General features: G+C 59.0%; 5 protein-coding genes across 14 annotated transcripts in view; 2 read left to right on the top strand and 3 right to left on the bottom strand.

The window, feature by feature from the left end:
• The window catches only part of CDON (cell adhesion associated, oncogene regulated), a 55,571-nt gene extending 53,819 nt beyond the window's left edge, over positions 1-1,752 (top strand). For all 6 annotated transcript variants that reach the window (XM_042800441.1, XM_042800440.1, XM_042800442.1 and 3 more), the window contains 2 exons: positions 362-612; positions 1,302-1,752. In XM_042800441.1, the coding sequence (XP_042656375.1) occupies positions 362-612; positions 1,302-1,468 (418 nt within the window). In that variant the 3' untranslated portion in view covers positions 1,469-1,752. The remainder of the gene's footprint in view (positions 1-361; positions 613-1,301) is intronic.
• Positions 1,753-4,591: 2,839 nt separating this feature from the next.
• On the bottom strand, positions 4,592-14,685 carry VSIG10L2 (V-set and immunoglobulin domain containing 10 like 2). The gene is given in 11 exon segments (XM_042800387.1): positions 4,592-5,987; positions 6,105-6,129; positions 6,224-6,346; positions 6,650-6,952; positions 7,036-7,692; positions 8,156-8,440; positions 8,637-8,912; positions 10,312-10,456; positions 10,458-10,597; positions 14,134-14,530; positions 14,608-14,685. Coding segments are annotated over 11 exon segments (2,688 nt in total). The 3' UTR covers positions 4,592-5,728.
• DDX25 (DEAD-box helicase 25) lies at positions 14,533-21,316 on the bottom strand. Of its 2 annotated transcripts, none has more exons than XM_042800444.1 (11): positions 21,259-21,316; positions 20,997-21,156; positions 20,558-20,693; positions 20,387-20,479; positions 20,202-20,304; positions 19,424-19,538; positions 18,853-19,030; positions 18,191-18,428; positions 17,849-18,011; positions 17,491-17,679; positions 14,533-16,795 (listed from the first exon to the last, which is right to left on the bottom strand). In XM_042800444.1, the coding sequence occupies exons 1-11, from the start codon at positions 21,295-21,297 to the stop codon at positions 16,758-16,760; spliced, it is 1,452 nt and encodes a 483-aa protein (XP_042656378.1). In that variant the 5' UTR covers positions 21,298-21,316; the 3' UTR covers positions 14,533-16,757. The 2 variants fall into 2 exon arrangements, with proteins under 2 accessions (XP_042656378.1, XP_042656377.1); XM_042800443.1 differs by having other exon boundaries at positions 14,538-16,404.
• A 41-nt stretch (positions 21,317-21,357) lies between these two features.
• PUS3 (pseudouridine synthase 3) lies at positions 21,358-27,463 on the top strand. Its single transcript, XM_042800664.1, has 5 exons — positions 21,358-21,401; positions 24,202-24,635; positions 25,797-26,368; positions 26,719-26,909; positions 27,035-27,463. The coding sequence occupies exons 2-5, from the start codon at positions 24,249-24,251 to the stop codon at positions 27,346-27,348; spliced, it is 1,464 nt and encodes a 487-aa protein (XP_042656598.1). The 5' UTR covers positions 21,358-21,401; positions 24,202-24,248; the 3' UTR covers positions 27,349-27,463.
• Positions 21,863-26,097, bottom strand: HYLS1 (HYLS1 centriolar and ciliogenesis associated). 4 transcript variants are annotated; one of them, XM_042800666.1, is made up of 2 exons: positions 26,007-26,090; positions 21,863-23,142 (listed from the first exon to the last, which is right to left on the bottom strand). In XM_042800666.1, the coding sequence occupies exon 2, from the start codon at positions 23,116-23,118 to the stop codon at positions 22,309-22,311; it is 810 nt and encodes a 269-aa protein (XP_042656600.1). In that variant the 5' UTR covers positions 23,119-23,142; positions 26,007-26,090; the 3' UTR covers positions 21,863-22,308. The 4 variants fall into 4 exon arrangements, 3 of the variants coding, with proteins under 3 accessions (XP_042656600.1, XP_042656599.1, XP_042656601.1); XM_042800665.1 differs by lacking the exon at positions 26,007-26,090 and adding an exon at positions 24,471-24,563; XM_042800667.1 differs by lacking the exon at positions 26,007-26,090 and adding an exon at positions 23,516-24,234.
• Positions 27,464-27,484: the final 21 nt, after the last annotated feature.

Below are 27,484 nucleotides of genomic sequence, written 5' to 3'. Positions count from 1 at the left end.
TGTTTGGGTTTCAAACCTGAGCTCTTTTTCTTGGCAGTGAAAACCTGTTTTATAGGGCTGCCTTGATGGAGAAATGGACTCGCAAGTCAGGTCGTCGGGTCGCAACTGACAGGGGATGTAACCGAGCACATATTTTGGAACGTTTTCGGCTGTCCGTTGGGGTTAAAAAAAAACGCTCAATCCTTTTCTTAATGTCAGGATTGATCAAAAAATGTACGTAAAACTTATTTGGCAAGCTCTTTGGCTGTTGCTGCAGTGAATGACACGCGGTAAAGTACTTAAAAATTGCAAGCTTCTCGAGATAAGCGGTGGAAAGGAGGGGCTCGGCGTAACCCTGCTTTGGCTTATGTCCCGCCTGCAGGTGTTTCACCAAAACCAACGGCACTTTCGGCGGCAGCAGCGTCGTGCCCGTCGTAGCACCTTACCAGCAGGACGGTTTGGAGATGAAACCTCTGAACCACCACGTCATGGTGGCCATGTGCTTGGCCTCCGCCGTCCCGGAGTGCAGCGCCCGGCTGGAGGAAGCCGGCAGGGAGAAAGCGGAGCCGCCCTCCGCCCAGCATCCCTGCTGTCGAGAAGGCATGAACCAGCTCCCCGGGGATTACACGGACGGTAAGGAATCCTGGAGAGGGCAGCACCCAGCTTTGGAGCCGGGAATATTCCATGGGACAGCTGCAGGGTGCTTCATTCATTGCGGAGGAGCTCGTAATTGAGCCCACAAAGGCTTTTTGAGGAAGATTAAGCGTCCTGCCTTTCCCATGGTGGAAGATAGGAGCAGGGATGCTCCGGTGCCTGTGGCTGTCCTGCCCTTCCTCCTTGATGCCTGTAAACGGAGCTGGCCAAGCAGGCAATGAGGCTGTGACTGATTTATGCTGGCTCGCCGTTGCCTTCGCCTACAGCGTACCTGCGGCCTCCCGAAACTGCTGAAATGCTGCCTGATTGAGTTTTCCCCTAACGAGCAGGCAGCCGTGGCAGCCTGGAGCCGTCCTGTAGGTTGGAACGGGCACAGAAATGTAGGTGGGAGTTGGGTTGACCTCTTTGATCCGGGTGCCGACGCAGTGTGCTGGGATAGAGCTGCTGCTCCGAGCTGCTGCCCAGTGTTTTGTGCCTGCTACGGTGGGAACGAGCCTGAGCTCAAAAGGCATCATCCTCTTCTGTTAATCTGAATTTTTGGGGCTTGTGCGTCCATTGAGCTGAAAGAGGAGATGATCTAATTTAAAAAAAAAAAACAAAAAACAAAAAACAAACAAAAAACCAAAAGCAGCAACCACCAACCAACCCACCCTGCTCTTGCTTTGCAGGCGACAGCTGCGTGCACTCGGAAACATCGAACCACATTTTGAGCTGGAGTCCCCTTATTCTGCAGCCTGTTTCGAAGGACTGTAAGGAAAAACCAGGATGGAGTTCATCCGGAGTCACCTTAAACGATTCTGGGGACCTTCGGCAGCTCCAGCTGCAGGAAACCTGAGGAAGTGACCGTTGTCCCCACTTAACGCCAGTAACTGCACAGCAGAGTCGCTGAAAGGGAGTGACGGGGGATGTTAATTATAACAGAGAGAGTCACTATTTATTTTTTTGTAGTAGTGTCATATGAATGTATCTTGTTTTTTAAAATGGTTGCCTTTTTATATTATTTATGCCTGGAAATTCTTTTTTTTTTTTTTTTTTTTTCTTCTCCCCCCTCCACCGCAAAACTAGCCTGGTTATGTGTATAAAAAAGAATTGTAATAATATAAAGAACAACAATGGGAAGTATGGAGTGTGGTTTCCGTGGCGTATTACAAGAAGCACTGCTGAGGAGCCTGGTACCAGGATTTAGCAAAGTGGGTCTGATACTCGTGACCGATCTCTGCCGCTTCCCTGGCAGCTCGGCGTCGTGTTACTCCAGCCCTCCTTCCCGTGAACGCCTCCCGTCCTCTTTTGGTTCCTCTTGGAAGAACCCAGTGGGTAAATACAAAAATAAATAAGGAAAAAGAACCTCGGCGGAGTCCTTACAGCGTGGCTTGAGAAGCAGAGCTCAGCTCAGTGACTGTTTTTGTCTTTAGGTGTTTGATAACCCTTCTGTTTGCAGAAGCGCGGATGAAAATCCAGCTTGTCTCACCTTCCCACTCGCAGAAAAGAAAATCTGGTTCAGCTGCACCTTTAACTCCTCAGTTTGAGGGAATACTGACGGCTTGAATACCCTCTGAAATGAAACAAGTCGTTGAAACAGCTCCCGCTGGCCCTGCATGTGGCTGTAAGAAACCCGCCTGCCCCTCGGAAACAGCATGATGTAGGTGTTGCAACGTGAACAGCGGGGTTTGGTTTTCCTTGTTTTTTTGTTTTTTTTTTTTTTGTTTTTTTTCTTTCCAAATTTAATCAGAGTAAATCAAACAAACTGGTGCTTGTAAGGCACACCCTACCCCGCCCCCCCCCCCCCCCCCCCAAAAAAAATCAAGAGTGCATAACCCTAGAAATGAGGCGCATAAATTACAATTACAGCCGCCCCGAGGCGACACATGTGCAGCCGCCTTTGCATGGAGGGAGTATTTTTCTAGCCAAGGCTGGCCGCGGGGCTGGGAAGGGAGGAAGCGATGCTGGCCTGGCTGGGACTGCTGCAAACCCCTCGGGGAGCAACGGCGCTGCAGGTGCAGCGAGGGGTGGGGGGTTTTGGGGAGCGATTTCTGTTCCGAGGAGGAAGCTCTTGCAGTCTGCTTTGGTAGCAGGGGGCTGGTTTAAGTGTTGGGGTGGAGGGTTTTTACTCCTTTTAGTGCATTATTTAGAAATCTATTACGTTTTTGGTTTTTTTTTTTTTTTTTTTTTTTTGGCCTTTGTTTTTAGGGTTGTGCGTCCTCCCAGCCAGAGCTGCCTGATTCTGAAGCTCCCTGCAAACCGGGAGCCTGGACCTCACACCCTGAAACCCGTGGGCTTCGACTGCCACCTACCCCGGAGCCACTGCAAAGCCCTGCTCCTCCCTCTTCATTTATCTCCTCCTCTCCTAAACCCGGCCTTCTCCATCTGCTCCTCGCAGCATGCCTTTACCCTCGCTGGATTTTTCCTTTTGCAAGACCTGCTGCAAGGCTTTCCTTGGTTTCCAATGAAGATTGGCAGGCAAGTAGTTGGGTTTTACCTCTGGCTGCTTTGTTTTCTCCAAGCACTGAGTCTTAACCGCATTTTTAAATGACTTTGCTCAAATCAGACCCTGCACATGCTCCCCTTTATCATGGCTGTGTCATATAAAGACGCTGTATTTTCTTAAAAAGCTGTAATATTCTTTTGAAAATCCTTATGTATTTTGAAATTATGTAGTTTTTGCAGGGTTTTGGGGCAGGGTTTGTATTTTTGGAAGTGGTTCCATGAAGAGAGTGATGCTGCTTTATGACAGGAGTGGGGATTAATGCTCCACAGGCACTGAAGTGAGGATGGTTCTCATCACTTGATACTTCCTGACAAGTTATTAACCAAATACAGGAGAAAAGGGCCAGAGATGCTCTTGTTCATCACACACACCAGAAGATGAGGGCCAAGGAAAGCAGGGCAGCACTCAACCCTTTCCTTGGACCCTGCCTCCCTCCATACTGCCTCTCACTGATGTGGGGAAAACCCATGACTAATGGCTATTTTTAACAGCCTGCATTTTGGCCTGAAAACGGGGAGTTTGAGGTGAAGATGAGGACCCCTTCTGCACCCCACCAAAGATTTGTGCTTGTCTTTGCACCACATAAATCTCAGCATGGTCCCAAAACAGCCTTCACAGCTGCAGCGAACACAAGCTAACACAAGAGCTTCCGTCCTTGTTTCCATATACTGGTCTGGGGTGGAAGAGAACTTAAAGCCCCCCCAGTGCCCCCCCCTGCCCCGGGCAGGGCCCCCTTCCCCCAGCCCAGGGGGCTCCCAGCCCCGTCCAACCTGGCCTTGAACCCTTCCAGGGAGGGGGCAGCCACAGCTGCTCTTGTGCCAGCACCTCGCCACCCTAACTGTAAAGAATTTCTTCCTTACATTTCATCTAAATGTCCCCTCTTTCAGCTTAAAACCGTTCCCTCTTGTCCTACCCCCCACCCCCTGGCCCAGAGTCCCCCCCCACCTTCCCTGTCCCCCCTTTAAGCCCTGGGAGGCCACTCTCAGGGTCCCCCCGGAGCCTTCTCTTCTCCAGGCTGACCCCCCCCAACTCTCTCAGCCCGGCCCCCCAGGGGAGCTGCTCCAGCCCCCCCAGCATCTCCGTGGCCTCCTCTGGCCCCGCTCGAGCAGCTCCGGGTCCTTCTGCTGTTGGGGGCCCCCGAGCTGCCCCCAGCACTGCAGGGGGGTCTCCCCCAGAGCGGAGCAGAGGGGGACAATCCCCCCCCGGCCCTGCTGCCCCCCCTGCTCTGGCTGCAGCCCAGGGCACGGGTGGGTTCTGGGCTGCCAGCGCACGGGGCTGCCTCACGGGCAGTTTTCCCCCCCCCCCAGCCCCCCCAGTCCCTCTCCTCGGGGCTGCTCTCCAGCCACCCCTCGAGGGCCCAGCCTGGGTCTGTGCTGGGATTGCCCCGACCCCCGGGCAGGACCTTGCCCTTGGCCTCGTTGAACCCCAGGAGGTTTGCCCGGCCCCCCCTCCCCAGCCTGCCCAGGCCCCTCGGGATGCCCCCCCTGCCCCCCCCAGCGTGTCCCCCACCGCCCAGCTCGGTGCCGCTGGGGAGCTTGCTGAGGGTGCCTCGATCCCGCTGTCCCCGTCACTGTCAAAGCTGTGGAACAGCTCCGGGCCCGGTCCCCACCCCTGAGGAACGCCGCCCGTCCCCGCTCTCCACCCGGACACGGAACTGTTGGCGGCAGCTCCTTGCGTGCGCCCGTCCAGCCGCTGATCGGCAGGGTGCTCCATCCCTCAGACCCGCGTCTCTCCCGTTTAGAGACGGGGACGTCGTGCAGGACAGCGGCAGGTGCTTGCCACAAGCCCAGGTAGACGATGGCACTTACTTTCCCCCTGCGGGCCAGCGCTGTGACCCCATCGTAGAGGGGCACCAAATTCCTCAGACACCATTTCCACTTAGTGAAGCCATGTTGGCTCTCACCAGCCACCTCCTTATTTTCCGTGTGCTCCAGCACAGATTCCTAGAGGATCCATTCCATGATCTTGCTGGACACAGATGAGACCGACTGGCCTGTAGTTCCCTGGGTCTCCCTTTTTTAAGAATGGGGGTTACGTTTCCCCTTTTTCACTCAAGGGGAACTTTTTTCCCAGTGGTGAGAAAATATTACAGCCTAAACATTTATTTTAGCTCCAGAAATACCTGAAAGCTTGAGGCTGAGCTGGAGCCATTTGTGCCGGGAGTCACCCAACTTACCCCCAGGCTGGGCTTGTGCTGCTTTTTAGAGCCAGGGGTAAAACCTGGCATGAGGTTTTTCTGCAAAGCCTTCCTGCTTTCTTATCACCTGGGCTATATCACAGTTTCACCAGTCTTCCATACTTTTGAGGCATTAGGAAAGCTTTCCCTTCCCCATGCCAGCTCCACCCCGGGGAAAAATCATACGTCTCCCCTACTGCCTTTTTAAAATATCATAAAGAAGCAAAACCCCTTTTGCTACCAGCCCCAAATTTTTGTGTGAGGTCTAGATCACAAGGTATTTTTCCAGCCGCTGAGTTTTGAGTAGCCGCGTCCCCCCTCCCCAGCTTTATTAGCATGGGGGGAGAAGGGGGACGCGGCGCAGGCGGGCGCTGCTGTCCCCGGGGCGTGAAACAAAGCGGGGAGAGGGAAAGAAAGAGGAAAAGCTGTTGTGGTCATGGTGGTGCTGGCGCGGTGACGGTGACCGGTGGGTCATCAGTGGTGTCCGGCAGTGCTGAGTGAGGCTCTGTGAGGGGGGGGGGGGGGGGGGGGAGAGCCCTGGGTGATGCTGGGGTGGGGGGGCTCAGCCCTGGGCTTGCTCCCCGGGTGCTGTTACCTGCCGTTGGGTCTCCGGGTGCTGCTTCGTCCTCCCTGCTGGTGGCTGTTTCGGCATCCTCCGGTGTGCCGATGGGCTCCTGGGCGCCGGGACCAGCCCTGAAAGGGATGGGGGGGGGGGGGGGGGGGTCTCACCAGTGCCAGGGGGACTGGGGGCAGATCTCACCAGTGCGGGTGACTGGGCGCCTTGGGGCGAGGCGGGATGCGGGCACTCACAGGCGGAAGAGCAGGTCATGCAGCCCTGGGGATGGACAGACAGACAGGCGTGAGGCGTGGGTGGGAGGGGTGCTGCTGTGCCCCTCTCCACCTGCCCCCCCCCCCCCACCAGCACTCACGTGGGAGGGTGTCCCGGTGGCGGGCGACGCAGCGCATGGCCAGCAGCGATGCCACGGTGGCCACCAGCATCCCCACCACCGCTGCCCCCGTCACCGCTGGGTAGGCCTCAAAGGGAGGCTCGGCTGGAAGAGAGCGGGTGCTGTCAGCCTGGCTGCCACCCCCCACCCCCCCCACCCGGGGGGTAATTAGGGTAACGAGGCCCCCATGTGCGAGCGGCGCAGAGGGTGAGGAGGGAGCACGGCTGGCACCAGGCGTCCCCAGCTAAAGCCTGGCCCGGCCCAAAAACACCGAGGGAAGCGGGAGCTTGTGCCTGTTCACTCTGAAACCTACTGATCTCAGCTCCACCGGGATGCAAATGTCGCCCTCCTCCACTCCAACCCTGCTCTGGCCCCCGGGGAGCAGCGTCCCCCCCCCGCCCACGTCACCTGGCGTCTGCACCTCGGAGGGGTGCCCGGCCGTCCGGTGGTTGACGGCCAGGACGCGGAAAGCGTAGACCACGGCCGGGTCCAGCCCCCCCAGGCGCCGGTCACGCGAGTGGGGCTCGATGTCGCCGGCGGCCGTTTCCCAGGGGCCGGGCGCCCGCCGGGAGGGTTTCTTGGCTTGGCGCCGTTGCACCACGAAGCCGGTGAGGTTGCCGGTGCCGTGCGTCCGCCACTCCAGCCGCACCTCGGTGCGCGCCCGCGTGTACCGCAGCTTGCTGATGGTGACGTTGGGCGGGGCCGGGTACCCTGCGGCAAGACAGGAAGAGGGGTGACCCCTCCCTTCTTTCTCACCTCTTTTAGGGACACTCCCCCCCTTTCCCAGGACTCACGGTCCACGCGGAGGCGGACGGCGAGGCTGGCGGTGCCCACGGCGTTGCCGGCAGCGCAGCGGTAGATCCCGCCATCCCCCGGCCACGCGGCGTCGCGGATGGTGAGGTTCACCCACTCTTCTCCCCTCTCCACCCGGTACTTGGCCAACCCCGGCGTCACCTCCCGCTCCTCGGGGTCGTACCAAACCACGGTGGCACCCAGCTGGGCGCCACGGCCCCGCCGCCGGCACGCCAACCGCGCCTCGCCGCCTTCCAGCACCGCCACCTCGCTTCTCTCCACCTCCAGCTCGGGGACCTCTGCGCGGGGAGGGGACGCGGAGGCCGGGGTGAGGGGGGGGGGGGGATGTGTCACCCCGCTGCGGCACAACGAGAAGGGGGGGGGAAGGGGTGGCTTACCCAGCCGCAGGCGGCACTCGGCGCCGGCGGCCCGCAGCGGGTGGGTGGCGGCGCAGATGAAATCCCGGCCCCCCAAAGTGGCGTTGGCGCTCAGCACCAGGACGGTGGCCGAGGGCAGGGGGTCCCCCAAGGCCCGGCCCCCACCGTCCCGCCAGCGCAGGGTGACCGGCGGCGTCCCCCCCTCCCACCGGCATCGCAGCATCACGTACTCGTCCCCTTTGGTGGCCACCGCCGCGCAGGAGGGGCTGCCGGCCGGGACCCCTGCGGGATGGGGAGGTGTCAGAGTGGGATACGGTGATGCTGGGCTTGAAGCAGCCTCCCCCCCCCCAAAAAAAGGAGAACCCCCCCTCAAGGTATGGAGGGGGGGCTTTGCGCTCTGGCTGTGCCGTGGTGGTCCCAGTTTTGGAGATCCCAGCACCTTGAGGTGCCCATCGCATGGCCTGGGGTTCACCAGGGCTCTGCTGCGCCAAGGTGGGGGGGGGTCAGGAAGGGAGGTTTGGGGAGGGGGTCAGGAAGGGAGGTTTGGGGAGGGGGGTGTCAGGAAGGGAGGTTTGGGGGGGGGGTCAGGAAGGGAGGTTTGGGGGGGGGGGTCAGGAAGGGAGGTTTGGGGGGGGGGGTCAGGAAGGGAGGTTTGGGGGGGGGGGGTCAGGAAGGGAGGTTTGGGGAGGGGGTCAGGAAGGGAGGTTTGGGGAGGGGGGGGGGTCCCCGCCCCATCCGCACTCACACAGGGTGGTCCCACACACAGCCCCCCGCGGCAGTGCGGGGTGGGAGGCCAGGCAGGAGAAGGAGCTGCCGTTCCTGGTGGCCGCCCCTGGCTGGATGCTGGTGGCCATGGAAAAACTGGTCCCCGTCACCCCCTCCTCCTCCTCCTCCTCCTCCTCCTCCTCCTGGGGGCCCACCCAGCGCAGCCGTGCTGGGGGGAAGCCCCCCGGCCAGTGGCACTGCAGGGCCACGTCCCGCAGGTCACTGGTGGCCAGGGCAGAGCAGCTGGGGCTCCCAACTGGGGGATCTGCAGGAGACCATCAGTACTGGGGTAGGATGGGGGGGCTCCCCGCTCCCCCCTCCAAAAAAAAACCAAAAACAAAACAAAACAAAAAACAAATTGCCCCTTGCACCCACATTCTCACCGAGGAGCCGCATCGGTTCAGCTTGCCCTGGCAGGGGGGGGGCGTGCCACCCCCTGCCACCCCCCTGAGGTTACTCACAGTAGACGGTGAGGATGATGGTGGCCTGGGTGCGGGTTTGGAGGTGGGTGTTCTCGGCCAGGCAGGTGTAGGTGCCTGCCTGGGCGCGGGCGATGGCGGCCAGGACGTAGGTCTGCCCGGTGTGGACCTGGGAGCCGTTGTGGAGCCAGACGTAGCGGCTGGGGGGGTTGGAAGGGGCCAGGCAGCTCAGCACCACGTCCTCCTTTTCGCCCGCCGAGAAGCCCCCTTCTTCGGGGGAGAAGGGCTCCACGCTGATGGCCGGCTCGTCGGGGCCGTCTGCGGTGACACGGGGACCCTTAGGGGCCGGGATGTCACCGCGGAGGGGACGCAGCCCTCCCCCAGGGCGTGCTGCCACGGGTGGGAATGCGGGTTGTGGAGCCTCCTTAGAAAGGGGGAGCGGGAGGGGGGTTGTGAGCACCCCAGGGTGCTTGGTGGCCACGGAGGCACCGTGGTGCCATGGACTGGTGGCCATGGTGCTTGGTGGCCAGGGAGGCACCGTGGTGGCATGGTGCTTGGTGGCCATGGGATTGTGGTGGCACAGTGCGTGGTGGCCATGGGACCGTGGTGGCAGGGTGATTGGTGGCCAGGGGACCATGGTGGCACGGTGCTTGGTGGCCATGGGACCGTGGTGGCACGGTGCTTGGTGGCCATGGGACCGTGGTGGCAGGGTGATTGGTGGCCAGGGGACCATGGTGGCACGGTGCTTGGTGGCCATGGGACCGTGGTGGCAGGGTGTGTGGTGGCCATGGGACCGTGGTGGCAGGGTGCGTGGTGGCCATGGGACCGTGGTGGCACGGTGCTTGGTGGCCAGGGGACCGTGGTGGCAGGGTGCTTGGTGGCCAGGGGACCGTGGTGGCACGGTGCTTGGTGGCCATGGGACCGTGGTGGCAGGGTGTGTGGTGGCCATGGGACCGTGGTGGCAGGGTGCTTGGTGGCCAGGGGACCGTGGTGGCACAGTGTGTGGTGGCCGTGGAGGCACCGTGGTGGCACGGTGCGTGGTGGCCATGGGACCGTGGTGGCACGGTGCGTGGTGGCCATGGGACCGTGGTGGCAGGGTGCTTGGTGGCCAGGGGACCGTGGTGGCACAGTGTGTGGTGGCCGTGGAGGCACCGTGGTGGCACGGTGCTTGGTGGCCATGGGACCGTGGTGGCAGGGTGCGTGGTGGCCATGGGACCGTGGTGGCAGGGTGCTTGGTGGCCATGGGACCGTGGTGGCACGGTGCGTGGTGGCCATGGGACCGTGGTGGCAGGGTGATTGGTGGCCATGGGACCGTGGTGGCACAGTGCGTGGTGGCCATGGGACCGTGGTGGCAGGGGCTTGGTGGCCATGGGACCGTGGTGGCAGGGTGCTTGGTGGCCAGGGGACCGTGGTGGCAGGGTGATTGGTGGCCATGGGACCGTGGTGGCAGGGGCTTGGTGGCCATGGGACCGTGGTGGCAGGGGCTTGGTGGCCATGGGACCGTGGTGGCAGGGTGCTTGGTGGCCACAGATAGACCACGGCGACCGCGGTGGTTCCGCTGCCCGGTGGCCACGGCCGTGCCGCGCCAGCCACGGAGAGCATCACAGCGACAGGCCGCCCGTGGTGGTGGCAAACCCGCTCGGTGGCCCCGAGGTGACACCCCCACCCCCCGACCCCCCGCCCCCCGTCACCCCGTGGTGTCCCCCGCGGCACTCACAGACGATGTCCAGGTAGACGGGCTCGCTGGTGCGGTTGTTGACCTCGTTGCGCGCCGTGCAGGCGTACCAGCCGGCGTGGCTGCGGTTGGCGGGCGCCAGGCGCAGCTCGGCCCCGGCCCCCCCCAGCCCCCCGGGGGACGCCGCGGGACCCCCCCCGCGCCTGCCGGTGCTGCCAGAAGAAGCTCCGCGGCTCCGTCCCCTCCCGCACGGTGCACGTCAGGGCCACCGCCGTCCCCTCCGCCGCCGCCGCCCCCGGCGCCCGCACGAAGGGCTTGGAGACGGGCACTGGGGGCACCGAGCCGTGAGTGGCCCCCCCCCAAAACTGCTAGCCCCACCCCCCCCCCGAGTCCTGCCAGGAGCACCCCCCCGCCTCCTGTCCCACCCAGGGATGATCTTTGCAGCCCCGATGATTTTTTTGGCTAGCGAGAAGATCTACAGGCTGGTGACTGTCCTGGCTGTGGGCACGCGGACTGGCTGGGCTGGCCACGTATGGGCTAGTGTGACCGGTTACGGGCTGGTGGGATGCTGGGTTGGCCAGCGCAAGGAGATGGGAGTTGGCTAGTGAGGAGCTATGTTGGCTAGTGGGGTGCTACCTTGGCTAGTGGGGAGTGCTGCACTGGCTGGTGGTGTTCATTGGCTGGTGGTGTGCTGATTTGGCTAGTGAGGTGCTATGGTGGCTAGTGGGGCTCTACTTTGGCGAACAGGATGTCTCGTTGGCTGACAAGTGCTATGTTGGCTAGTGGTGAGCTACTTTGGCTAGTAGGGTGCTATGTTGACTAGGGGGGGTGCTGCATTGGCTTATGGGGTGCTATGCCAGCTGTCACAGCACTACATTGGCTAGTGGGGTGCCATGTTGGCAAGCAGGTTGTTTTGCTGACTAGTGGGGTGCTACACTGGCTAGTGGGCCACTATGTTGGCTAGTGGGGCACTATATTGGCTAGCAGGGCCCTTCGTTGACTAGTGGGGCATTATGATGTGTAGTGGGTCACTACCTTGGCTAGTGGGGCACTACCTTGGCTAGCGGGGCACTATGTTGGCTAGTGGGACTCTCTGTTGGCTAGTGGAGCCCTTCGCTGGCCAGTGGGGCTCTACCCTGTCTAGCGGGGCCCTTCCTTGGCTAGTGGGGCACTGTGTTGGCTAGTGGGGCACTATGTTGGCTAGTGGGTCACTACCTTGGCTAGTGGGGCACTATATTGGCTAGTGGGACTCTCTGTTGGCTAGTGGAGCCCTTTGCTGGCCAGTGGGGCTCTACCCTGTCTAGCGGGGCCCTTCCTTGGCTAGTGGGGCACTATGTTGGCTAGTGGGGCACTACCCTGGCTAGTGGGGCACTATGTTGGCTAGTGGGGCGCTACGTTGGCTAGTGGGGCGCTACGTTGGCTAGTGGGGCGCTACCTTGTCTAGTGGGGCACTATGTTGGCTAGTGGGACTCTCTGTTGGCTAGTGGAGCCCTTTGCTGGCCAGTGGGGCTCTACCCTCTCTAGCAGGGCCCTTCCTTGGCTAATAGGGCACTATGTTGGCTAGTGGGGCACTACCTTGTCTAGTGGGGCACTATGTTGGCTAGTGGGACTCTCTGTTGGCTAGTGGAGCCCTTTGCTGGCCAGTGGGGCTCTACCCTCTCTAGCAGGGCCCTTCCTTGGCTAGTGGGGCACTATGTTGGCTAGTGGGGCACTACCCTGGCTAGTGGGGCACTATGTTGGCTAGCGGGTCACTACCTTGGCTAGTGGGGCGCTACATTGGCTAGTGGGGCACTACCTTGGCTAGCGGGGCCCTTCCTTGGCTAGTGGGGCACTATGTTGGCTAATGGGGCACTACCCTGGCTAGCGGGGCACTATGTTGGCCAGTGGGACTCTCTGTTGGCTAGTGGAGCCCTTTGCTGGCCAGTGGGGCTCTACCCTCTCTAGTGGGGCCCTTCCTTGGCTAGTGGGGCACTATGTTGGCTAGTGGGACTCTCTGTTGGCTAGTGGAGCCCTTTGCTGGCCAGTGGGGCTCTACCCTGTTTAGCGGGGCCCTTCCTTGGCTAGTGGGGCACTGTGTTGGCTAGTGGGGCACTACCCTGGCTAGTGGGGCACTATGTTGGCTAGTGGGTCACTACCTTGGCTAGCGGGGCACTATGTTGGCTAGCAGGGCCCTTCCTTGGCTAGTGGGGCAGTATGTTGGCTAGTGGGGCACTACCCTGGCTAGCGGGGTGCTACGTTGGCTAGTGGGACTCTCTGTTGGCTAGTGGAGCCCTTTGCTGGCCAGTGGGGCTCTACCCTGTCTAGCGGGGCCCTTCCTTGGCTAGTGGGGCACTACCCTGGCTAGTGGGGCACTACCCTGGCTAGTGGGGCGCTATGTTGGCTAGTGGGGCACTACCTTGGCTAGCGGGGCACTATGTTAGCTAGTGGGGCACTATGTTGGCTAGTGGGACACTGCCTTGGCTAGTGGGGCGCTATGTTGGCTAGCGGGGCACTATGTTGGCTAGCGGGGCCCTTCCTTGGCTAGTGGGGCACTATGTTGGCTAGTGGGGCACTACCCTGGCTAGTGGGGTGCTACGTTGGCTAGTGGGGCACTACCCTGGCTAGCGGGGCGCTACGTTGGCTAGTGGGACTCTCTGTTGGCTAGTGGAGCCCTTTGTTGGCCAGTGGGGCTCTACCCTCTCTAGCATGGCCCTTCCTTGGCTAGTGGGGCACTGTGTTGGCTAGTGGGGCACTAACCTGGCTAGTGGGGCACTATGTTGGCTAGTGGGGCACTAGCCTGGCTAGTGGGGCCCTTCCTTGGCTAGTGGGGCACTGTGTTGGCTAGTGGGGCACTAACCTGGCTAGTGGGGCACTATGTTGTCTAGTGGGGCACTAGCCTGGCTAGTGGGGCACTGTGTTGGCTAGTGGGGCACTACCTTGGCTAGTGGGGCACTATGTTGGCTAGTGGGTCACTACCTTGGCTAGTGGGGCGCTACGTTGGCTAGTGGGGCACTACCCTGGCTAGCGGGGCGCTACGTTGGCTAGTGGGACTCTCTGTTGGCTAGTGGAGCCCTTTGTTGGCCAGTGGGGCTCTACCCTCTCTAGCATGGCCCTTCCTTGGCTAGTGGGGCACTGTGTTGGCTAGTGGGGCACTGTGTTGGCTAGTGGGGCACTAACCTGGCTAGTGGGGCGCTATGTTGGCTAGTGGGGCACTAGCCTGGCTAGTGGGGCCCTTCCTTGGCTAGTGGGGCACTATGTTGGCTAGTGGGTCACTACCTTGGCTGGTGGGGCGCTACGTTGGCTAGTGGGGCACTACCCTGGCTAGCGGGGCGCTACGTTGGCTAGTGGGACTCTCTGTTGGCTAGTGGAGCCCTTTGTTGGCCAGTGGGGCTCTACCCTCTCTAGCATGGCCCTTCCTTGGCTAGTGGGGCACTGTGTTGGCTAGTGGGGCACTAACCTGGCTAGTGGGGCACTATGTTGGCTAGTGGGGCACTAGCCTGGCTAGTGGGGCCCTTCCTTGGCTAGTGGGACACTATGTTGGCTATTGGGGCACTACCCTGGCTAGTGGGTCACTACCTTGGCTATTGGGGCACTATGTTGGCTAGTGGGGCACTACCCTGGCTAGCGGGGCGCTACGTTGGCTAGTGGGACTCTCTGTTGGCTAGTGGAGCCTTTTGCTGGCCAGTGGGGCTCTACCCTCTCTAGCATGGCCCTTCCTTGGCTAGCGAGCTCCTTCAGCCGCCGGTAGCGTGCTCCACCGGCCAGCGGAAGCCTCCGTTGGCTAGCAGGCCAGGGGCTGCACCGCGACGCCGGCCGCTCCAGGGCTAGCAGGAGGGTCCCCGGCGGGGTGGGGGGGGGGGGTCAGGTCACCGGCCGGCAACTTACCCAGGACCCGCAGGAGGACGGCGGCGTAGCCCACGCGGAGCCGCCCACGCTCGGGGAAGAGCCCCTGGCAGAGGAAGCGGCCCTGGGCGGCCGCCCGCAGCTCCCGCAGCTCCAGCGTCCCGTTGCGCAGGGCCACCCGGCCCAAGGTCCCCGCGCCGGGGGCCACGGCCACCTCCTGCCCCGAGCCCACGGCCACGGCCCGCGGCGGCCCCGAGCCCCCCGCCGCCGTCGCCACGAAGCTCCAGAAGACCACGGCCGGCGGCGAGGAACCCCCGCAGCTCAGCTCCACCGCCCGGCCCCGCACCCCGGCCACCGTCCGCTCCTCGTAGGCCGCCTCGCCGCCCGCCAGCAGCTGACCTGCCCAAGGTGGGGCGAGTTGGGCTAGGTCTCTGCTGGGCTGCCCCTCCACACCCCCGGGGGGGGGGGGTTGGAAATTTTAAGGGGGGGGGGGGGTAAAGGGGGGTGCTGGCTCACCCCCCGCCAGCGCCGGCAGCAGGCAGAGGATCCAGAGCCCCCTCCAAGGCGGCAGCGGTGCGCGCTCCATGGCGCCATGTCCAGCAAGGGGCTGAAGCAGGGCTGTGCTCTCCCCTCTGACCTCCTCTCCGGTTACCCCTCCGGTAATTAGGCCCAGCCCTGATTAACCCTTAATTATTGATAAACCTGCCCGTGCCTGGGCGGGGGGGGGGGGGGCTGGGGGAACCCAACGCCGCTGGCTGCAGCGGCCCCTGCAATCTCAGGGCTGAGGATGGACGCGCTCGGTGCAGCAGTGGCAGCATCGCCCCCCCCCTTCCCCGTGCGGGAAAAATTTACTCCTGAGCGTTACCCCCCCCACCCCACGCCTCCCCCCCCATGATTTTATTTTGCCTAAAGGAGGGGAAAATAAGCTGCCACCCCCCCACACTTCTATCGAAAACACGGGGTTTGGGCGCCGGGGGAAGCCAGGTTTGATATTTCATCTCCCGCTCTCAGCCCATCAAACATTCATGGGGGGGGGGGGGTGGCGACACTGTAATGCAATGCCAAGGGGGCTGGGGAGGGGGGGGGGCCTGCAGCACCCCCGTGGAGGATTTTGGGGTGCAGGTGACAGGGGGGGAACACGGGACCTCACTGTATGGCAGCCCAGCCACCGAGGGAGGGATTTGGCCAGAGCCAGGCGAGCTCAGGAGGGGGCAGGACACAGCCTGACAGCTGAAATTCCCCTCGAAATAAGGTATTTGTACAAAACCACCCCTAAATCTTTGATTTTTTTTTTGTTTTGGGGGGGGGGACACACACGCAGGACGTTCACACCCCACCGCGGGGATGCGGGAGCTCCGCTGAGGCCACAAAAGGGCTCAGGGTGCTGACAAGCAAGGGGAGGGGAAATAAAACCAAGTTTCTGTCCCAGGGCTGCTGGTGTCAGTGCGGCATGAGGCCCGGGGGCTGTGGTCCCCCCCACCTCAAACACCCCCCCCACCCCCCACCCCCCCGACGATGCGTTAATGAGAATTGCTCATTACCCAAAATAACGCTGTTAATAGGGCACGTGAGCCTACAATGCCCTCAGAATTATAAATAAACCCATTTTGTTAGAAATTAGCTTGGTGCTAGTGCCGGGATAAACCCTCGGGGAACAAACACCACCCCCCCGGGCTGGGTCCCACCCCCCCAACCGCCCCCCCAGCACCCCAAAAGCTCGATGGGCTCCTGCAGGGATTGGGGATGGCAGCGGCGGATTCCTGCTGCCATCTAGCGAGACTGGGGGGATTGTGTTTGGGGTTTTTTTGTTGGTTTTTTTTTTTTTTTTAATAACTTGCTCCTTTCTCCTGATGTTTTTTTTTTTTTTTATTGAAAAGTTTTCTCTGAGATTTTTCTGGCAGAAATGCCACCCGCCCCTGCTGCCTGGAGACGAGAAGTGGAGTTTTTGGGCCGGTTACCGGAGTTTACTTGTTTTCTGGCCCCTCCCAGCACACCTAGACCCATTTTTGCAGAGCGTTAAGCCCCTCGGGGGACTCCTCAAGCCCCGCGAAGTCATGGCTATAAAAACCTCAGAGAAATAAACCGGGAATAAAACCGGGTCGGAGGGTTCCCCCCTCGCCTTCTAAAACGTCGTAACAAAACTGAACAGCTTGAGGAAGTGATAAGAGAACGGGGAGATTCTTCTCCTGTAACTTTTCCTTCTGTTTTGAACTAAAACTCTGATCCGGGAGAGCAAATCCCCACTGCTCGCTCAGTTTTCAAGCTTCTCGAGCTCGTCCATGTCGTCGGGGTCCAGCTGCTTGATCTTGGTCTCTGAGGGAAAGGACAGAAAATGGTCAGGGCTTCCACGAGCAGGGTGAAAACCAAACCCAGGCACCCCACGAGCCAGGGTTTAGTAGCGCCTGCGCGCAGATGCGTGGGCTCGGAAGCTCCCCCGAGCGCTCGGTGGGGTATTTCCAGTCCGTGGCCTTCGAGCAATAGAAAAAGAAACTAAGCGACGCGGGACGGGGCAGGTTTGTGATCCCGGCCCCTTGAATCGCAACATCACGGCGTTCAAAAGGAAAAATCAGGTCGCTGGGAGCTCAGCCGCTCAGATTTTTCATCCCATGGAAACACCACACCGGGCTCCTTCGGCTGATTTGTGGTCGGACTCCTCCGCTGCGTGGTTATTCAAGCTGCTCAGCGTACCTGTCCAACGCTTCTGCTGCTCAAAAAAAAATAAAAATCTTTGCCAGTCTATCTTGCTCGTGTCTTCTCTGTCAGGTCTCTGCCGCAGGCAGAGTTTAAATGTACAAGCTGACGAGAGTTCAGCAGTTCTGAGGACAAAGCTGAGGAAGGGAGGCGGTTTTCTGCACGCCGAAAAGGTTTCAGTAACTTTAATTTCCCTAAAAATCACAGGGAAAACAGGCAGTGGGATTTGAAATGCCATCTTGGAAAATCCTCTCGACGTTTAGGAGTGACAATCCATTTGGAATCAGGAAAGACCTGCGTGATTTCAGGTGCTGGCTTCTCTCCCCCAGCCGGGGCTGAGCTAAGCCGGGGGCACCAGCTCCGCCGGGAGAGGGATTTGCAGGGTAAAGGCAGATAAAATGCCTGAAGGAGGAGGGGGGGGTGGGAAATAGAGGTTCGGAGGCACTTGGGGTAGCTCACAAGTCATGCACAACCTCCTAGGACTGAAAATCTGGCTGCTAGGGGAAAAAAAAAAAAAAAAAACAAAAACAAAAAACCAATCCAAAAAGGGTGAGGGGCTGAAAGGAAAACTGCATCTGTCGCCCGCGGCAATGGGATGAGCCCTGGGGAGAAGAGCAGCCCAACATTTGCAGATGGGAAACGAACGGGCGGGGGGATCACCGGTCCCAAAACCTCCTCCTGGGGAGGCGGATCCGTGCAGATACTCACGGAAATGCTCCTCGATCATCCGCACGAGCCCCACGCTCTGGCTCTCCACCATGCTGAAGGCGATGCCCTTCTTCCCGAAGCGCCCCGTTCGCCCGATGCGGTGGAGGTAGGTCTCGAAATCCGGCTTGCTCTTCCACGCGGTGGGCAGGCTGAAGTTCACCACGATGGTGACCTGCTGCACGTCGATCCCTGAAAAAAAAAATAAATAAAATAATAAAAAAAAAAAGCAGGAGGGAAAGGGGGTCGCAGGAAGGTATTGGGGAAGAACCGGCGGCGAGGCAGCGCGTTTCACGCCCTCGGGGAGCCGGGTTGGGGTTGGTTTTTTTTGGTTTTTTTTTTTTTTTTTTTTCCAGGGTACCTCTGGCACAGACGTTGGTGGCGATGAGGACCTTCTCCTTCCCGTCGCGGAAGCGCTGGATGACGTCAGCCCGCTGGGCCACCGTCAGCTCCGCCGTCAGGATGGCTACCTGGTGCCCGTCCTGGCTCATCTCCACCGCCAGCCAGTGCGCGCTCCTCCGAGTCTGGCCGTGCCGGGAGAGGTGGGCTCAGGTTTTAACAGAGCTCTGCTTTCGCTCCCGGCCGACCCTTCGCTGATATTTAACACCCCCCCCCTCCCAAATCCCCTGCTCCTTTTGAGGGGTAACACCTCGAAATAAAGCAAAAATGATCCCCCCACCCCGGGCAGGCTGAGGTGCTTTACCTGGCAGAAGATCATAGCCTGGCCGATGGTGATGCTGCCGTAGATGTTGCAGAGGGCTCTGTACTTCTCCTCCCTGCTCCTGCACACGAAGAAGTACTGCCCGATGTTGCTCAGGGTGAGCTCGTCCTCGCGCAGCTTTATCACGATGGGGTTGGAGATCATTTGCACAGCGAACGCCCGCACGTTCTCCCGGAAGGTGGCGGAGAACAGCAGCATCTGGCAGCCCTTGGGTAAAGCCCTGGAGGGGAGGAAAAGGACTTGTCAGCCCAGGAGAGCAGCGTGGTGCCCAGACGTACTCATTGGAATTAAAAAAAAAAAAAACAAAAAAAACCCCAACCAACAAAAAACAATTTAAGCTGATTTTGTGGTGCCTTCAACAGAAAGGGACCCCAACCCAAGCGCTTTAACGGCTCAAAGGAAATGTGAGTGAGATAAAAGTCTTCCTGTGTGGATCACAGACGCAGATTTACAGCAAGACAGATCCCTGGCCTAAGCAGGAAAGTTGGCTAAAGCCAATTCTCTCAGCAGCAAGCCCTTCGACATCGCAGGGGCGCTCTTTTTTGCTGCTGATTCAGCTCGTTTGGGGACTGATTCCCTCAAAGTCGAGCGGAGAAGGGAAAAAAAACCAGGGAAACGGGAGAGCAGCCGTCAGGAACACTCACCTCTGGATGCGCATGCTTTGATAGGAGAGGCCCTGAGTGTCGATCATGATGTCGGCTTCATCCAGCACGAACATGCTGATCTTCTTCACGTCTATGACTCTGCGCTTGAAGCACCAGTCCAGCGTCGTCCCCGGAGTCCCGATGACGATCTGCTCCTGCAGCATGCCACCCTGCAGAACTGTGAGAGGGGGGCTTCGCATCCCAGCGCCTCCGAATCCGACGCATTTCGGTGGCTCGAGCGTTAGTATTTTTGCCCTCGCTTATCTCCGTTTCTAGCCTTTGGTGGGGGGGGTGGGGGGGTGTCATCGAGAAATGGAGCTTGAGATTAGAATCTCCAGCAGGGCTGATGCTTCCCGACAGCCTCGAGGGGTGGGAACCGGCCCCACGTGGGCACGAGGGAGCCTGGAAGCAGCCGGCGGTTGTGGGAAAAAAAAAAAAAAAAGACTGCTCCGCTCGAGAGACGCTGTTTTATTGGCCTTCACAGACGTCTGTGAGGCTCCTGGGAGCTCGAGGCTCGCGGGGAGGATCCCTGTACTCCCGTCACGGCTCTGCGTGGCAGGCCTGGACTCACCTCTGCTCCCCCGGACAGCATACGTAACCTGGACGTCAGTGCAAAACTTCCCGATCGTCTCGATCACGCGTCCGATCTGCAGGGCCAGCTCAAAGGTGGGAGCCAGGCAGAGGCACTTGGGGAGGGGGAGAGATAAGAGAGCTGTCAGGTGAGAAACGCCTCGAGTAAAAGCTGAGGGAGCTGCTGGGACGGGATAACGCCGGGCAGGCAACGGGGTGTTTTGAAGAAGAGCAGAGGAAAATCCCCCGCTGCTAAACTCCCTCAGGAGGGCAGTCGGTCCCGTGGGGAGGCTGGGGAGCTGGGAGCATGGCACGGCCCCGGGGATGCAGGCAGAAAGAAGTTGCTGTAGGTATTTTTGAGGAGAAAAAAAAAAAAATACCCCCGTGGTTCATTTCTGCACCCAGCTTCAAAGCAACGGCTTAAATCACCCCCGAGATTTCAAATTGTGGTAATCGGGTCACGAAGCTGATTCTGCACGTGCAGAGGTGACTTGGGGCTCGCAGGGGTGTTTAAGCCACCAAAAAAAGCAGCTGTCTCTGCAGTTGCTTTGCAAAATTGAAATTCCAGGGTGTCTAAAGCCTGGCTTAATCTGCTGCTAGCGTGTTAAAGCACCTCCCTTCAGCGGGCTTCGGTCCTACCTGCTGCTGCAATGGCACCTGGGGCTCAATCGTCCCCCTCCAGCGGGTGAAAATCGGGGACAAAACCCAGCTCTGCCCGCAGGCAGCACCGGGAGCACTTGGGCAAACCCCTCCTGCATTTCTCCCTTCCCTGCAGTTACCTGTGGGTATTTCTCAGTGCCATTAACTCTGCTCAGCATCGCCAAGACAAAAGCTGCCGTTTTCCCTGTCCCTGACTGGCTCTGGGCAATCAGATTTTGGGGCCTGCAAGGCAAAAGCGGCTCAGTGGCCCGCGAGGGCTGGGGGGGAGCCAGGGGGGGCTCGCCCGCCTGGCGCTGCTACTCACGGGTACGCCAGCATGATGGGCAGAGCCGTCCCCTGGATTTTGGAGGGTCTGTTGAAGCCCATGATGTAAATCCCCTGCAAGAGCTCTTTTTTCCTGCGAAAAGAGCATCGGCGAGGGTCGGGCGCCGGTGGCTCTCGCGCCGGGCCGGGCCGGGGGCTGCCGGTGACTCACAGGGGCAGCTCCTCGAAGGTTTTGGCGGAGAACAGCGGGGAGCTGGGGTCCCGCTGCAGGATCTCCACGGGCTGGCTGGGCTCCACCAGGGACGTGCGGATCAGCTTGTTCAGCAGGGAGGCTTCCGCCAAGCCCACTGCGAGAGACGGGGAGTTAATTAAAAAAAAAAAAAAAAAATCAATCCAAAAAAATAAAATAAATTTAAAAAAAAAAAGTTTTTCTGGGAGAGCTCTCTCCCCTTCGTGCTCCCCGCTTGCTGCGGGGGCTGCCGGCCACCCCCTCCCCCCGGGGACCGCAGGCGCTGCTAAATAATTAGTAATTAACGAGTGTGGCTCATCACAGAGCCCTCGGCCCCGCTGCCTGCCTCAGTTTCCCCCGCCTGCTCCCCGGGAAGCCCCCCAGGACCCCGGTGGCCGCGCACGGAGCCGCAGGGACCCACCTCTCTCTTCTTCTTCTTCCTCCTCCTCCTCCTCCTCCTCCTCCTCCTCCTCATCGCCGCGGCCTGCCGAGGGGGGGCCGACGGGGCGGGGGTGAAGCCCCTTCCCCCGGCGGCACACGAAGGGGTCCCGGCGGCGCGGCGGGGGGCACAGCCCGGGGAGCTGCGGGGAGAGGGGGGGGGGGATGCAGCCGTGAACGGCGGGGAGGGGAGAGGGGGGGAAAAAAGGGGAAAAAAAGGGGGGGGGGGGTAAACCCGTCCCCACCGGTCCCAGCCAACCGCCGCCGTCCCCCGCCTCGGCCATGGCGCCCGGCTCATGAATATGCATGAGGAACGGCGGCGGGGGGGGGGGGGGGGGGCGGCACCGGACGGGGCGGGCGCTTCCGGGGTACCGGCTGCGGCCTGCAGGTAGGGCCGGGGGGGGGGGGGGGGTGCTGGGGGGCGCCGGCAGGATTTTGGGGGGGTGGAGGAGCCCTCATGAGCGGTCCCCGGCCACCCTGCAGGGTCCCAAGCTGGTGGGGGGGGGGGGGGGGGGGGGGGGGACACGACACACACACACCCCCACGCCGCGGACACCCCTCGCCTCCCCTTTTTCCCACCGAGGTTTTGGGGACTGGAGCCCCCCCCCCCCCCCGCTGGGGCTTTAAGGCCTTTTCCTGCGCAAAAATCGCCAGGTTGTTGGTCCATCCCCAGACCTGGGGAAAAATAATAATGATATTGTCTTTATCTTAAAGCTCATTTATTTGAAAAATGAGGCGCGATGAGGCAAGGAAAGCTGAGAGTTGGGCGATACAGGGATACACCTAGAATCCCAGACCTTGACGGAGGGGTTTAAGAGACTTTTGTAATTAACCCACAGAACGATCACAAACCTTTCCACGTGCTTTATTTAAGAGATATCACCAAGATGCCGTAAATAAAACAGCGTTAATAACTCACACAACAATCCAGGGGCAATTCCGTGGCAAAAGTTGCCAGGCTCTTCGCATTCTTATTTCTCCTGTTATTCGAAAAGTCTTGCAGCCTTGGGGGGGTTTTTTGGTGCCTGCTCCCTCTAACTCTTAGTCTTAGCTCATAAAGCAGCTCCGCGTGAGGCGGGAGGGAAGCAGGGATGTTCTCCCCAGGGTGACGTTTTAATACCAGAATTTAACCTGCTTGAAATGCAAAAAGCGGATTGTCCAAATTATCGAGGAGGAAAAGCAAAACAAAAAAAAAACAAACAAAAAAAAAGAAAAAAACAAACCAAAACCAACGAAAGTGCTCAGCCGAGGCAGCACGTGTGTGGTTCGAACACCGTTCATTTTCCTCTAGGAAACTAGGAGGTGTTTTTTCGGGGGAGGAGGCCGTTGGCCAGGTCCCAGCGCACCTCCCAGCGCAGGGCAGCTCTCTTTTTTTCGGTCGGCACGGTGTAAGTGTTGGGGACGTAGAGGTGCTGCGGCTTGCTGGGGAGCTCAGCCTTGCAGAGCATCTGCTCCCGGATGCCCCAGCGCAGTTCTTGCCGCTGATCCTCCCCCGGGATTCGGAATTTCTCCCATTCTCGTTTATATTCCAAATATTTGGCCACTCGGTCTGTTTTGCCCCGGTTGTGGCCCAGTGGCTCAAACCGTGGGGGGATGAAGGACTTGGGTTGCCCCGCTGCGGCGACGCAGTGAGAAGCGGGACAGCTCCGGCTCCCGAAATCCCCGAGGAGAAAGGGGGGACTGCTCCCACGGGGCCAGCGGGAAGGGGATCCATCGAGGGAGCTGCTGCTCGTCTCGATTTCCCCCTCAGAGATGCTGTCTTCCGCACTGGTGGGGAGCTGCAGCATTTTTTGCCTCGGACTCCACACCTCGGCGTCGCTCTCCAGCTGGCTGTTCACCGACTCGTCGGACACCTCCACTCCTCCATCGGGTCTGCGCCTCAGCACCTTCCTTTTCATTACCAACCTCCTGGATCCTCTCTGATCCTCAGGAAAAGTAGGAAGGGCTGACTGCACCCCCAAAATGAGGGAGGCCTCGGCGTAGGGGTCGTCGTGGGGACATTCCTGCTCCTCGCTGCCTCCGTGCTGGGCGTACAGCCGGCTCAGCGCCAGTGCGGCCGGCAGCTGATCCTCACCGTCCCATCTACACCTCTCCAATCCCTCCATGGTTTCTGCCAAACTGGGTGGATTCTGTAAAAAAAAAAAAAAACCAAAAAAAAAACCCAAACCCTGAGTTAATTTCTTGCAGTACGTTCAAGCTGGTTAAAGACAGAAAGGGGGCTCAGGGGGGTTGGTTTAGGTTGCGGGTAATCGGGAGGGTCTGGGAGCGCCGGCTGCGCTGCTAAACCTCCTGCCGCCAGCAGAAGGCTCTTTCCCTGCAGCAACTGGAAATGCGGCACAGCTCTAAAACCCCGGAGCCTCATCTGAGGCAACCCCTGAATTCCTCCTTGAAACTACACTAAAATTACACGATATATAAAGTACTACCAGGTGACGGACAAACACAGGGTGGATTCAGCTTCCTCAGTGCCAGGCAGAGGTATTAATGATTTTCCCCTCGTACCTCTTCTTTTAAAAATGCAGTATCTAGCTGTGATTTAATCTAAGGACATCCAACAGGGTTTTTCACTTCCAGAGGAGGAGCGGGCTCAGCTCAGGGTGTTTAGATGCTTGTTTGGACGTTGGCTGCCGTAGCCCAAAGGCTGTTTGAGGCTGGTGAAAGCAAACCTCAAGATCTGTGGTGAAAAGGGATCCAGACACAGGCTTGGGATATCGGTACACCGCGGAACGGGTTTGGAAAATGGAAGTTTTAACCGGGCTGTTACGAAATGTTGGAGCAGATGGTGCGGGTGAGATGAATGGCAGCCGTTAGCGGGCTGTCTGAAGTGGTGATGCTGGCTGAACACGGTGTGAAAATGGAAGGGGCTCCGGGCGGATAGCAAAAGGCTAGCCGGGAACGTGCTGCCGCTGCGCCTGGCCTGGCGGATCCAATCGTGCAGCAGCAGCAGCTGGGGGAAGAGGAGTGATTAAAAAGTGCAAAAAAAAAAAAAAAAAAAAAAAGACTTGAGTAAGATGAAGCTGTCCAAGCTAAGCCCCCTGGGCCCTTCCCATGCTCTGCTAGGAACGCTGAGGGGTTAAAAAAAAAAGAAAGAATTATTCCACACATAGTTATTTTACAGAGCCAGCCTCTAGGTGTAATAAAAGCCACATAAAAATGCAAACCCCCCTGATTTCCTTCTTCCTTTGCAGACCCCGAGGAGCTACCAGCAACTACTTAAGGCTCGAAGACAGGAGCTATGGCCGAGGGAAGCGCAGCCACCGATCAAGAACAGCTCCTGAGGAGGGTGCAGGAGCTGGAAGAGGAGGTGAAGCAGCTGCAGGAGAAGCTCCAAGAGGACAAGGAGGGCGCTGGCAGGAAAGAGGCTCCTTCGGCCCCTGGGAAAGCCAAGAAACGCCACCAACGACCGTTCGATTTCGGGGCCTACGGCCGCAGGCACGTGGCACTGAAGATCGCCTACCTGGGCTGGGGCTACCAGGGTTTCGCCAGCCAGGAGAACACCAGCAACACCATCGAGGAGAAACTGTTTGAAGCCTTGAAGAAGACACGGCTGGTAGACGACAGACAGACCTCCAACTACCACCGCTGTGGGCGGACGGACAAAGGAGTCAGTGCCTTTGGACAGGTCAGGATCCGCCCCCCCCCCCCCCCAAGGCTTTCCTGAATTTCTGGATGGAGATCTGGTGGGATCACTGCCCCACAGTGATGAGCCAAGACACCACAAGTTAGTTTTTTTAAAAGCCATCAGCTTTTAAATCTGAAAATGAGCCTGGCGATGGCTTCCTGCGCATGGAATGATGATTTTAGACCCTCAAAGTGTTTATTAGTGCTAGGGTTTTTTTTCCATATTAGTGCTAAGTTTTTTCCAGGAGCCTGTTTTGTGAGGATGAAATGTGGTTTATGTTGCAGCTTCCCCAGCAGCTCAGCGCTGCCAAAAAAAGATGCCCCTTCCCTGGCAGAGCCTTCTCAGCTGATTTAACTCCCTAACACCGCGCAAAAAAAAAAAAAAAAAAAAAAAAAATTAAAAATCCAAGCATTGTGTAGCTTCCTGTGGAGTCAGGCAGCTGAATTCCTGCGCAGAAGGGTCTGAGGGGAGGCGCAGCTAGCGGAAGGGAGTGTGGGAGTGGGAGCTGGAGGGAGAGGAGCGAGCCGGCCCGCTCAGCGGGCACGGAGCCATCAGGCTGGCTGAGCTGCCGGGGAAAGCGCAGCCCTTCCTGTGCCGCCAAGGCTTCGCTGTCAGGCCAGGCTCTCTCAGCTCAGGAAGCAGAGCTGGCCTGGCTTTTGCCTCGCCGGGGTGGGTTTGGCTCAGAGGGGTGGTCTGCTCTCCTTCACAAGATGAGTCACACAAAAGAAAGGTGCGGGCTGCCTTTTCTTGTGCCTCTTAAAGCCTGCAGGCACCTGCGGCGTTAATTAATTAACTTGTTCCCACACCAGGTTTCCCAGACAGCCAGGCTGATACCGCATTCAGGAAAAAAAAAAAAAAAAAAAAAAAAAGGCACATTATATCCTAAAAACAGTGATTAAAGTTGAAGCTGTTTTGAGACCATGCTACGTAGGCTGTCTGCAACTTTTTCTGTTTTATTAAAGGAATCTGTAGCATCTGCTAGCAACCTTAGCAGAGGCACTTGCAGCTTTATCCGCAGGAAGGAGTGGTAAGATCGCCTGATTTAAGACACCTTCATCTGTAGGAGATCCTGAATTTATTTCACAGCGGTGTAGGAAGACTTGGCTCGGGGTGCCGAATACGCCCATCTGTGATCTAATCCTGGCTTTCCTCATTTTGCAGGTGATTTCCCTAGATCTCCGCTCAAACCTGTCGGAAGGGAAGAAGCTAAATGGCCACGAGGGTGAGTCGGAAGGCAAGAGCGAGGGGGAAGAGGAGCTCCGCTACACCCACATTCTGAACAGGGTGCTCCCGCCCGATATCCGGGTGCTGGCCTGGGCCCCCGTGAAGCCCGATTTCAGCGCCCGGTTCAGCTGCCTCAAGAGGACCTACCGCTACTTCTTCCCCTGCGCCGACCTAGACGTGGCCCTCATGCACGCCGCGGCCCAGAGGTACGTGGGGACCCACGATTTCCGTAACCTGTGTAAAATGGACGTCGCCAACGGGGTGGTCAACTTCCAGAGGACGATCCTCAGCGCCGGAGTGACGTGGGTGGAGAGAGGAGGAGGAGAAGAAAGCGGACTGCAGGATCCCTTCCATCTGTGCCAGTTTGAAGTGACGGGACAGGCGTTCCTGTATCACCAAGTCCGCTGCATGATGGCAATCCTCTTCCTCATCGGCCAGAGGATGGAGAGCCCAGAGATCATTGACGAGCTGCTGGATGTAGAGAAAAACCCTCAAAAACCACAATACAGGTACTGAGAGCTCAGGAAAACCTCCTGGGCTGCTTCTCGAAGAGACGGCTGCGTGCGAAGCGCCACTGGCAAGCTGCTTCTCCAGCAGCCTGCAAAGCAGTCTCTCACAAGATGGAAGCGAGCTGCCAGCGGCCTCTCTAGGAGGCACCCATAAGGATTTCATTTTTCTTGCTCTCAGGCAAACTCGTGCTGGCTTTAGTCCTTGGTATTTGGTTCAAACTAACTCAGTTTTTAGCAGAAAAAGTTTTGTATGATTTTGGCAGAGAGGCTGATGCGCTGTTGTGCAAGCCTTTTTTGTCACTGCATCCCTCCAGACAGCGACGGGTAATGCCTTCTCTCCTTTCCCCTAGCATGGCAGTCGAGTTTCCCCTTGTCCTGTACGACTGCGAGTTTGAAAACCTCCAGTGGCTCTACGACCGAGAAGTGCAGGAGTTCAACGTTACCCACTTGCAGCAGCTCTGGGCCAACCACGCAGTCAAAACTCAAGTGCTACATAACATGCTGCGAGGGTTAGACGCTGCTCCCGTGGCTACTGGAAAAAGTAAGGGATGGTTTGGGGGCAATACCTTGGAATTATAGAGGGATGGGAGGGCTTAAAAAAAAAGAAAGAAAGGAGTGATTAAATAGATTGTTCAAACCACTGGTGTTTTTTCAATTATATTGCAGGCCCAGGGAACAGCGTGACTGTCCTCTGGGGTGATATGAAGCCTCCCCTCCACAGCCAGGTCAGCGGCTTTGTGGAAGGCGTCAAAGCCCGCACCTACAAGCCTTTACTGGCCCGTCCCAAGTGCGAGGGGCTGGAGGCCCGCATCCGCCACTTCGTGAGGAGGGGCCGCCTGGAAACCCCCCGGGGCCCGGGCGTGATGGGGGATAGGGACGAGCAGCCCCCCGAGAACAAGAGGAGCCACAGCGGTGCCAGCACGGGGAGCAGCGGTGGCACAGAGCAGCCTCCCAAAAGGGTCTGTGCCGGCATGGAGTGATGGGTCACCTCAGCGGGAGAGCAGCTGGCTGCTTGGCTTCCTTTTTTTAATCGGAAGAAGAAAAATAACGCGGTTTTTTAGCAGTGTTTTTATAAATTTCAAGAGGCATTATGAAGTGCTGCTGCATGCTGGGGTG

The sequence above is a fragment of the Tyto alba genome, unplaced genomic scaffold (assembly GCF_018691265.1).
Source record: "Tyto alba isolate M040663 unplaced genomic scaffold, T.alba_DEE_v4.0 Super-Scaffold_32, whole genome shotgun sequence".
Taxonomy (NCBI): Eukaryota; Metazoa; Chordata; class Aves; order Strigiformes; family Tytonidae; genus Tyto; species Tyto alba.
Note: the sequence above shows the minus strand (reverse complement) of the source record. Positions and strands in the feature narration are given on the sequence as shown.